General features: G+C 43.2%; 2 protein-coding genes across 2 annotated transcripts; one reads left to right on the top strand and one right to left on the bottom strand.

The window, feature by feature from the left end:
- Positions 1–1,571: 1,571 nt before the first annotated feature.
- LOC145805365 (uncharacterized) lies at positions 1,572–4,052 on the bottom strand. The gene is made up of 3 exons (XM_082900486.1): positions 3,998–4,052; positions 2,524–2,915; positions 1,572–2,432 (listed from the first exon to the last, which is right to left on the bottom strand). Exons 1-3 carry the CDS (start codon positions 4,050–4,052, stop codon positions 1,803–1,805), a joined length of 1,077 nt encoding a protein of 358 aa, XP_082756612.1. The 3' UTR covers positions 1,572–1,802.
- Positions 4,053–5,992: 1,940 nt separating this feature from the next.
- Positions 5,993–6,946, top strand: LOC145805364 (uncharacterized). The gene has a single exon (XM_082900485.1). It carries the CDS (start codon positions 5,993–5,995, stop codon positions 6,944–6,946), a length of 954 nt encoding a protein of 317 aa, XP_082756611.1.
- Positions 6,947–11,346: the final 4,400 nt, after the last annotated feature.

Raw genomic sequence — 11,346 nt, 5'->3', positions numbered from 1 at the left:
GTTGGACTTAGCGGAAGAGCGCCGGGAGAAAGCCCTCATCCATGTTGCCGCTTACCAACAAGAGCTCTCCAAGAAGTATAACAAGACAGTGCACCCCAGACCGTTCAAAGTTGGGGATTGGGTTTTGAGGAAAATTATGGGCAACACCCTGGTGCTAGGAGAAGGCAAACTAGGGGCAAATTGGGAAGGACCTTACAAGATCACTGGTCTGGCGGGCAAGGGGGCTTACCACTTGGAGGATCTAGAGGGAAGAGCCATACCCCGGCCATGGAATGCGGCCAACTTGAAATTGTATTATTTTTAAGCTTTTTACTTTCCTCTTTTTTGTAAAGCAATTTTTTGGCTTGCAAAGCAGAATGTAATTCTTTTTGTCAAATTATAGAAGTCATTTTGCATTAGCACTTGGATTGTTCTTTTAATGTTTAAAACCGAGATGATTTGCTCCGGTTGGAAGAGTTGGTGTTTTGTCCAACTTAGGATCCCCAACCGAGATGATTTGCTCCGGTTGGAAGAGTTGGTGTTTTGTCCAACTTAGGATCCCCAACCGAGATGATTTGCTCCGGTTGGAAGAGTTGGTGTTTTGTCCAACTTAGGATTCCCAACCGAGATGATTTGCTCCGGTTGGAAGAGTTGGTGTTTTGTCCAACTTAGGATCCCCAACCGAGATGATTTGCTCCGGTTGGAAGAGTTGGTGTTTTGTCCAACTTAGGATCCCCAACCGAGATGATTTGCTCCGGTTGGAAGAGTTGGTGTTTTGTCCAACTTAGGATCCCCAACCGAGATGATTTGTTCCGGTTGGAAGAGTTGGTGTTTTGTCCAACTTAGGATTCCCAACCGAGATGATTTGCTCCGGTTGGAAGAGTTGGTGTTTTGTCCAACTTAGGATCCCCAACCGAGATGATTTGCTCCGGTTGGAAGAGTTGGTGTTTTGTCTAACTTAGGATCCCCAACCGAGATGATTTGCTCCGGTTGGAAGAGTTGGTGTTTTGTCCAACTTAGGATTCCCAACCGAGATGATTTGCTCCGGTTGGAAGAGTTGGTGTTTTGTCCAACTTAGGATCCCCAACCGAGATGATTTGCTCCGGTTGGAAGAGTTGGTGTTTTGTCCAACTTAGGATCCCCAACCGAGATGATTTGTTCCGGTTGGAAGAGTTGGTGTTTTGTCCAACTTAGGATCCCCAACCGAGATGATTTGCTCCGGTTGGAAGAGTTGGTGTTTTGTCCAACTTAGGATTCCCAACCGAGATGATTTGCTCCGGTTGGAAGAGTTGGTGTTTTGTCCAACTTAGGATCCCCAACCGAGATGATTTGCTCCGGTTGGAAGAGTTGGTGTTTTGTCCAACTTAGGATCCCCAACCGAGATGATTTGTTCCGGTTGGAAGAGTTGGTGTTTTATCCAACTTTGGATTCCCAACCGAGATGAAGTACTCCGGTTGGAAGAGTTGGTGTTCTGTCCAACTTGGGATTCCCAACCGTGATGAAGTACTCCGGTTGGAAGAGTTGGCGTCTTGTCCAACACGGTATCTTGTCCAAACTTAGCAACAATCGAGATGGATATTTCGGTGCGTGAATTTGTTTTGTTATGCTCAACTGCGTCGACCATGTTATGGACTCCGGTCGACCAAGTGTTCAAATGATAAGTCGTACCGAGATAGTTTGCTGAAGACGGAATTAATTACTACCGGGCAAACACTTGGCGAAAATTCAAAATTTTTCATTGATAAAGAAATTCATTACAAAAGGTGGGGACAAAGCCCGGTTACATCAAGTGTATTGAAAGCAAAAATACAGAGAAAAGAAACCTAAACTAAGGGGGAAAGATTGGCGAACTCATCCTCGGCAGCATCAGCGTCAAGGTCAACAGCTTGGCTTGCTTCTTGAGCGCCGGGCTCATCGTTGCCGGGCTGTTCAGGCACCTCGGCCTCTTCTTCCTCAGAATCTGTGTCATCCTCTCCATCTTCAAGTCCTTCCTCGGCCTCCGCTTGAAGCGCAGTAAATACATCATTTGCATATGGCACGAGGTAGACCGGTAGTGAAGCTTTGGGAGGATTGGCAAAAACGTCGGTGTCAGAGCCCTGGCCGAGGTGTTCACAGGCAGACTTCCAACCGGCCTTGAAGTAGATGTCTTGTGTTGCAAACACCTGCTTCTTATAGCTCTCCTCGGCCTCGTTGAACCCGGCCTTGTTGGCAGCCCGGCAAGCCTTCTTCTTCGCCTTCTTCAAAGCGTCAACCTCGGCCTGAAGCTCACTTTGTTTTTTCTCGGCTGCGCCCAGCTGACCGAGCAGTCTATTGTTGTTATGGTTGGCCATTTCGAGAGAAGCTTTAGCCCGGCCGAGCTCGGCTTGGAGGCTTTCAACATGGCTCGCAGTGTCGTTGGCTTTCTGCCTAAGCCGGTGGATGCGCTCTAGGACCAAATGTTGTTTTTGAATGGCCTGCAAAAAGAAGCAAAGTACATCAGAAAGGGGACCGAGCAAGAAGGACCGAGCAAACACCTGTGAAATGTTAAAAAGAACGCCGACTTACCCTGGCCATCGACTTCACAGAAGATTTTACCAGCCGGGTGTCAGGGACGTGGTCACTGCCTACCACGTCGCCCGGTAGGAGAAATGCTTTGGAGAGATCGAAGGCAAGCAAATGTTCTTTGTCTGCCTTGATCGATGCAGTCGCCGGGATGTCCTGTCCCCGGTGCTTCAGCTGAGGACGCCAAGCGGGCACGGGAGCAGGAGTTTCAGCAGGATGCTCGGTTGTCAGCTCGGTGACGAGCTCGGCGGAGGGATCTGCCCTTGGTCTTTTTCCAGCCCGGCGCGCTTCTCTAGCGGATTGCACGGCAGCTGGAGCCGGAGAAGCAAGGGCTACGACGGCTGCACTCGATTGACCGGCAGCCGGGGAACGGGTGGTGACGCTCGGTATCTCGGCTGAGGTCGCGGTTAGAAGGTTTTTGATCCGAGATCTTTTGGCCATTTCTTGCTCGTCAGTTAACCGGATTAATGGGACGTCTGGTAGTGTTGGATCTGGAGGTGGCGAAGGAGCTCTAAGGAAGTCAGTTACTCTACTCCGGCGCGGAGCAGAATATCTGTAAGTCGGTGTGTAGCCGAGCAATTCGTTGCAGTCTCGGTGACGGTACCTAAGCACGGCCCGAATTGCCTCGACGTTGGGGAATTGGTAGTTGGCTTGCAAGGCTTGGATAGCTGTAAAAGAAACAGGGAAACCGGTTAGTAAAACTAAAGAATAAAGTTAACCGAGCAAGTTGGAGTGGCTTACATGAAGAACCGAAGTCCTTGCTTATGAACCAGCCCGGCACCTCGGCTGTTTCGTAGTTGCCGGACACCCAGAAGAAATCATCATCGTGCATATCTTTGTCCGGGGTGCCGGTTACGATTTTTTCCTTGCCCGGTCTTATTTTCAGGTAGTAAGCCAGGCCGTCACCGGTGTGGCCCATAGTGTATTGCCTTAATATCTCGGCTAGGCCTAAGTTGGCGCCCAGCCGTTAGTTCAATTCGTGTACGCCGTTGATTATTCTGTATGTGTTGGTGGACACCTGTGTGGGTGCCAGCCCGGTTCGGCGGAGGAACTCGGTTATGAGAGGGTTGAGTGGGAAACGAAGACCCCCTTCAACGATGGATAGCACGGTGAAGGGGCATTCCTCCCTACCCCAAGGCGTGGTCTCTTCTTCGGCCAGCTCGAGATGGACGTTGGCCGGGACGCCGTAGTCCTCTCTGAAAGCGGCTAGCGCGGCCGGAGTATCCACAAGGAAGCGGAACTTCCCCATTTGTGGCCGACTTACTATAGCCCGGTTGATGGGTTGGGCACGGTGATAAATTGCTGCAGCTCGGTCCTGAGAAGTTCAGGAATGACAGGGGTCCCCTTGGACTCTGCAGGAAGAGGATGGTAAGTGTAAGTGTGTGGTTTCGCTAAGAGAGCTAGACTTCAGCTCGGTCGGTAAGGGGGCCAAACTACCTCGGTTGTCTGATTAAGGAGCTCGGTCGCCCAAGCAGACCTGATGTTAGCCCGGTTAAGCGACCAAGCCCTTTGGTTATCTCGGTTTTTGCCATGATTGGAACAAACACGTTGTTTGCCCGGTTTGGCTAACTTTTCGGATCAAAAGAAGGCCCAGAGCCCGATTCACCCCAGTTCTTCGATGTTCTTCAGGAAGACGAAGAACACCAAGAACAGTGGGAGGTTTAGGACGTTTTCTATGGTCTAAGCCCTAAAAGCTATGTTTTCGGGTCCTAATGTGTGCAAAATAAGAGTAAATAGCAACATAAGAGAGATTGGACATCTTACCTGTGAAGGGCCGAAGGTGTTCTTCCCAAACACGAAGAATGGCAGGATGGCAGTCGAGCTTGGGTCTGAGAATTGACAGAGATGGATGCAGCAGTAGAGGAAAAACGGAACTGGGGGGGGGGCAAATTTGTATAGGCGTTAGAGACCGCCCAAATTCAAATTCTGGCAAAAACGGCGGGTTGGCTGCCCGATGACCAATGGCAGACCGCCACGTGTCACCATTTATGGCTTTGGCAGGACTGAAGCGACGGGTTGAAAAGACGAAGAGCCAACCGAGCTGCTTTCAACGAGGAAAGGTCAGCCGAGGAATATAACCGGTCAAATCTGCGGACAATTGCGTCAACTAGCTCGGTCGAAGCTTGGCATCCTGATGACCGGATAAACGTTATCTCGGACGAGGTGAATAATCCCAGTCACGCTTCCGCGGACGGAATTAAGGGGCAATTGAGAGGGTGATTTATGCTCCGGCGTTGGGCCGAGGTATAAACCGAACAGGTTGGGGGCCCAGCAGAGCAGTGGGCCGAGATGATCGACTGTTCACCCGGAGATGGGCTACCAGAACTTGGGCCAGGCAGAGTTTGGACTATGTGCTGCCCCGAACCGTGCAGAAGGTGCTCGGCCAGGAAGTGACCGGTCAGACCAGGATGCTCGGTCTGAGGATTGTCGAGATCAGACAGACCGAGAGGCCGGCGCTCGGAAAGGCGCGGTCAGTCGAGGTAGCTGACTGACCGGCGAGAAGACCGACCAAAGGAGGATCCCGGGCTAAGCTTTGCCGAGATGCCGCCTAGCCCGGTCCTTCATTCGGTTATCCGGTCGGGCGCTTAAGGTATGAAGCATGGTATGACCGAGGTAGGGCAGCTCGGCTGCCGAGCTCCAGCTATGCTGGCAGGCAGTTGAGAGCAGGTGATGAACGGCATGGTTTAAGCTGACAGATAGGATAGCAGAGCCACGTGTCAGGAGATGACAGGGAGTGGATATGGGGCACAGAAGGTATATAAGCCTGTCTGCGCCCCCCATACGGGACAAACGAACACTCTGTAAGAAAATCCCTACACACAAACCCTCTCTCCCTTCTCTCTATTCCCTCTAAGGTGTGTGCTAACTTGACCGTCGGAGGGGTTTTTCCGGCCACACACCGCCGGGTAGCTCATCCTTATTGACTCGCAGGTGATCGGACATCGACGGAGCTCGGAAGAAAGGAATACGGGCACGCCGGAATATCTGCTCCCCGTACAGCTACATAAGAGCATCTCCAACTGTTACTCAAATTTTTCATCAAATTTGAGTAAAAAATGGCTCATTTTCTCAATTTGATGTCAGGTGCTCCAATGGTGCATCAAAATTCGTAGGTCAACCGGTTGGTCGACCGGTGGGTCGACTGGTCGGTTGACCGGTGAGGGTAAAATTTTTTTTTTTTTTTTACCTTTTTGAACTGTTTGAACCCACCTATGTGAACTGGGAGAGGAGCGACCGGTTGGTCGACCGGCCGGTTGACCGGTAAGGCAATTAATTTTTTTTTTTTTTTTAGTTTCTCTCCATTTCTGTTCCCATTTGTTTTCCTATTTCTTTTTCCCTCCATTACATATATGTTCATTTTGGTTTACCTCTAACAATGATTTGCTTCTAAAATCTCATACAAACACATTATCCATATGCCAGACAACTCCGCACAACTGATACGATCATAGCTTACACCAAACAGAGAATAATGAATACCTTCAAATCCATGATATTGACTTCATTTCCATCCTCTTCTTCTTCCTCCTCCTCTAATGATGAGTCTGGTGATGAATATATGGTCACACTTTTAGGGGCTTATGAGCAGAATAATAGTAATATGCTTCAGATTCTTAAGTCAAGTGATAGCTCAAAGAAAATAGGTGGTTCTGTTGTAGGCTATAGGTATATACGCAGAGATAGAAGGCAGGGTCATGACAGATTGTTTGCAGATTATTTTGCTGTAAATCCAGTGTATTCACCTATAATATTTTGGAGACGTTTTCGAATGCGTCGTCCTTTATATCTGCGAATTTTGAATGCAATCCAAGCACACAATTCATATTTTGTTCAAAAACAAGATGCAGCTCATGTAGTTGGATTATCTCCCCTACAAAAAATGACTTTAGCGATGAGAATATTGTCATATGGTGTCGCAGCAGATGCAGTTGATGATTACATACGTATCGGGGAAAGCACTGCAATTCAAAGTTTACAACAATTTTGTAATTCGGTAATTGAAATATTTGGAGTAGAATATCTGAGATCTCCGACACCAACTGACATTGCTAGATTACTTGCTATTGGGGAGGTTCGGGGGTTTCCTGGTATGTTGGGAAGTTTAGATTGCATGCATTGGAAGTGGAAAAATTGTCCAAAGGCATGGCAAGGTCAATATATAGGCCATCAAAAAAAGCCAACCATTATTCTTGAAGCAGTAGCATCTTATGACTTATGGATTTGGCATGCATTTTTTGGAATGCCTGGCTCACACAATGACTTGAATGTGTTGGACCGATCGCCTTTGTTTTCTAATCTTGCGCAGGGTAAAGCTCCCCCTTTCCATTACACTATTAATGGATATAGTTACGATATGGGTTATTACCTTGCTGGTGGTATATACCCTCAATGGGCAACACTGGTTCAAATAATTTCTTCTCCCTAAGGAGCAAAGAGACAACATTTTGCAATGATGCAAGAGTCTGCCAGGAAAGATGTAGAGCGGGCATTCGGAGTCCTTCAATCTCAATTCGCAATTATAGGTGGTGCTGTACGTTTTTGGGATCCGAAAATGCTTGCCAACATAATGAAGAATTGCATTATATTACATAATATGATTGACGAAGATGATAGGGAGGAGCACCTTGATTTCGATTATGAAATTTCATCAACCAACACACCAGAGCAACTTTCCTCTACTCCTACCGATGACTTCCAATCATTTTTGTCTCGTCATTTAGGTATTAGAGATAAGGATGCATATCATGCCCTCTGTAATGATTTAGTACAACATATGTGGCATCATCATGGTGAACACTAAATTCATTATGATGCACTATATTAACTAAGTAATTCAGAAGTTATGTGATGATGTACTATTGTAATAATCCAATCTTTAATATTTAGAATTGTTCTGTGTGCAATTCATGAGAATTACAAATGATAAGAATCATGTCTTAACTAGGGGTGTGCATAATACCGCCGAAACCGCTAAAACCGCACCAAACCGCACCGCCAAGGCAAATTCGTTATTATTTGTCAATCGAACCGCCGGTTTTTGGTAAAAAAAAATGGCAAATTCTAGTGACACTTTTATCAATCCGCCGGTTTCTATTTTTCTTCCAAACCGCACCGACCCGCACCGCTATTAAATCATGTTTTATAAGATTCTAAAAATTCTTTTTTACTTAAGTTTGCTTGTTGTTCTATACCTTAGAATATAGTATTACATTATTGCTCGAGGGGAATTCAAGATGTCAGTAATCCAAAATAAAGTTGGATTCCAATTCACTTTTCAAGATGCTTAACATCACGGTATCTCTCGTCTTTTTTTTACTCTTTGATTTAAGTTTTGTAATTTGAATTATATTTTTTATAAACCGCCAATCCGCCCAAACCGCCAAGGCAAATCCTCCATTATTTGCCAACCGAACCGCCGATTTTTGATAAGGAAAATGGCAAATTCTAGTGACACTTTTATCAATCCGCCACCCGCCATACGGTTTCTATTTTTCTCTCAAACCGCACCGACCCGCACCGCGCACACCCCTAGTCTTAACCACATAAATTTAATAATCATGTCTTAAGTTCTGTGTTCAATTTAGTATTGATGTGCCACAAATGATAATACCACATCCATTTATGCACATTTAATAATCATGTCTTAAATGATAATTTAATAATAATGTATTAAATTACTGATCTTCATGTGCATAATCATAATGTCTTAAATTACTGATGTTCATGTGCATAATCATAATGTCTTAAATTACTGATGTTGATCTGCATAATCATAATTTAATAATAATGTCTTAAATTACTGATCTTAATTTAATAATAATGTCTTAAATTACTGCATAATCATTATTTGTGCATATACAAATTTATTGATGTGCCATTCATTTACTGATGTTGATCTTGCCATTCATTTTTTGCCTCAGTTGAAATGCATTCAACATACAGAGTTAAAAAATACTTAATAATGTTGCCATTCATTTAGTCAGTGAATAAATGCATTCCACCTACATTCATGGCATACTACAAACAATGCATACGTTTGAACCACCTACCATTCATTTTAAACACACCACCTACCATTCATTTTAAACACACCACCTACCATTCATTGAATTCATTCCACCTACCATGCCTCATTTTACACACACCACGGTTGTTGAGTATTAATTTCCTCACCACCTACCTCAATAATTCACCCTCTATATCAGCTCAAGAATGTATACAAACCTGGTATCAAAAAATTCACTCTATTTACTGAATACCTCTGCCACAGATTGCCTCTATAAGAACACTCACTCTATTCACTGAATACATCTGCCCACAGATTGCCTCTATAAGAACACAGTCACTGTATTCCCTCCACCACCACCTTCAAATTCAGCTGAACCAAATTGTAATCCCAAACTCTGCATATTCACTATATTGTAAGTGTGAATCCACAGAATCAGCAAGGCAAACCATCTGAATCAGGAAAGCCAACATCAGCAGAACAAGAAGGCAGTATCCCAAAACATCAGCAGAACAATAAGGCAGCATCCCAAAACAGAGTATGGCGTGGGTCAACCGGCCTTTTGTTATTTTTTTATTTTTTTATTTTTTGCCTTTCAGTGTGCATGCTTTATTTGTTCAACTTTATGCTTTATTTGTTCAACTTCAACCTTCTCAAGAGCATAAAATTCATATTTTAATCAAACTACATTCATGTTCAATATTTTAAAATATAACTTCTTTGATTTTTAGTTTCAGTATGCACTTCTGAACAACAAACACTGCATAACATGAAATAAAAATTAATGTGCCATTAAGCATGCACCAATTAGTATGCACTTCAGTAAAAAAATGAATGAAGTAAAAACACTTTAATATGCATTCTAATATTAAAACACTGTAATAAAAAAATTAATGTACCATTCTAAGCATACACCAATTAGTGCATAACATGAAGTAAAAACACTGCATAAAAATGCTTTCCATTTCAGTATGCATTTTCCATTAGTACGCAAAACCAATTAGTATGCATACTGAATGCTTTCATGTTTTTCCATTATAATTTGCATTGTAACATTAAAACTAAATTCATTTGAATTCTAAGTTCATGTTTGCATTAATAAACACTGCATATTTATATTCAGCATAACACCAAAACAACACCAAGCCAACTGTAATTCAGCTTTCATATGTAACACATATTCATTAAAATTCAACAGATATTGACATCATGCCTAGAACTAAAAGAGCGAGACCACAAGTTGGTGAAAGTTCCAACCCTCCACAACGCCAAGAACAGCAGCCTCAAAATCAGTCATATCCTACTGATGATTTTCTCAGTGAAAGTCATGAACTAGCCTTTCCAAACTTCTACAGCCGACCTATTGTAACAGTGAGGAGGGTAAATCTGCCACCTCAATATGATGCACTATTAGTTAGTAAACTTGAAGCAATGGAATGGCTAAATTTAATTAATTTACCCCAAAAGGTATATCCACGGCTGGTATCTCTATTTTATGTTCACCTAAGAGCTACTCAGGAAGAAAATGAAAATTTTACTCTTTTGTCATATGTGAAAGGAAAGGGTATACAGTTTGATATTCCTACTTTGGCAAGCATTATTGGAGTTGATGTAGGTGATGAAAATATCCATTTTCAGACTGAGGTTGAGTTAGCTGATATTGTTGGTAATGCTACTGATGTATATACTACTATTTGTCAGAACAAATTTATTAGGACTAGTTTACAAGCAAGACATTTAAAACCTTATCTTCGGATTCTCCACCGATGGATTGTAGAAAATGTCACTCCAAAAAAAGAACATCATGATGCAGTCCCATATTTTAATGCCTATTTGTTATATTGTTTTGAAGTTGGCCATAAGTTAGATTTGTGTTACATAATTATGAAAGAAATGATTTTCGCAAATCAAGGTCAATCCACGAGTCGGTCATTACTGTTTGGGGCACTCTTGACAAAAAATTTCAAACATTTTAGGGTTCGCCTTGTAGATGAAATGGAGATCAAAATCCGTTCACCCATTACTCAGTATACAGTGACCCGTGCTGGTGCAGCCTCCAATTTAATGGGAAGTGTTAATGCGTCAGAAGATTCACAAGATGAAGTCCCACCAAATGATGCTCCAAAAGATCCTCCTGCCAATGTAATGCCATCAACTGAACTACCTCAATATTGGACTGAGTTTTTGGCCATGGAAGAACAACGTTATAATCAATGCGTTCAATGGGAACATCAAATGGCTAATCAGGTCAATTCGTTGGATACTCAGTTTGATACATTTGCCACTTCGCAGAACTCATTAATTCAATAATTTGGTGAGTTCCGTGTGGACATTGAAAGACGTCATGAAGTGGCAAACAATCGCATAGATAGGATTGAGCATTGTGTAAATGACATATACCATCACTACTTCCCTTCTCCACCACCACCACCAGATAATGATTGTTAATGTGTTTGACATTATGTATTTGCATTGTTTTGTATTTTGTTATTTTAACAACCTTTTGTTAGATCAATTTGTTAAAGAGGACGAGGATAATTAAAACCTATTTAGTTATGACATTAGCGTATGCAGTTATTATCACTTTATATTGTAGTTTTTCATTTTAATGCCTATTTGACAAAGGACATGATTATGTACATTCTGAAAATGCTACAAAAAGGTCATTATTCAGTTATGATTTTCTGGTATAAATCATGTTATACTAGTCAATGGCCTTCACTTGAAATATCATTTTAAACAAGACAAGGTTAATCAAAAAAAATCCACATTGAACTACAAACCAAAGATCTCCCTATGCAAAAAACATGGCAACAATT

This window comes from Camellia sinensis, chromosome 13 (genome assembly GCF_055761805.1).
Source record: "Camellia sinensis isolate YWXY chromosome 13, ASM5576180v1, whole genome shotgun sequence".
Classification (NCBI taxonomy): Eukaryota; Viridiplantae; Streptophyta; class Magnoliopsida; order Ericales; family Theaceae; genus Camellia; species Camellia sinensis.
The sequence above is the reverse complement of the archived record's forward strand: the minus strand, read 5'-3'. Positions and strand labels throughout refer to the sequence as shown.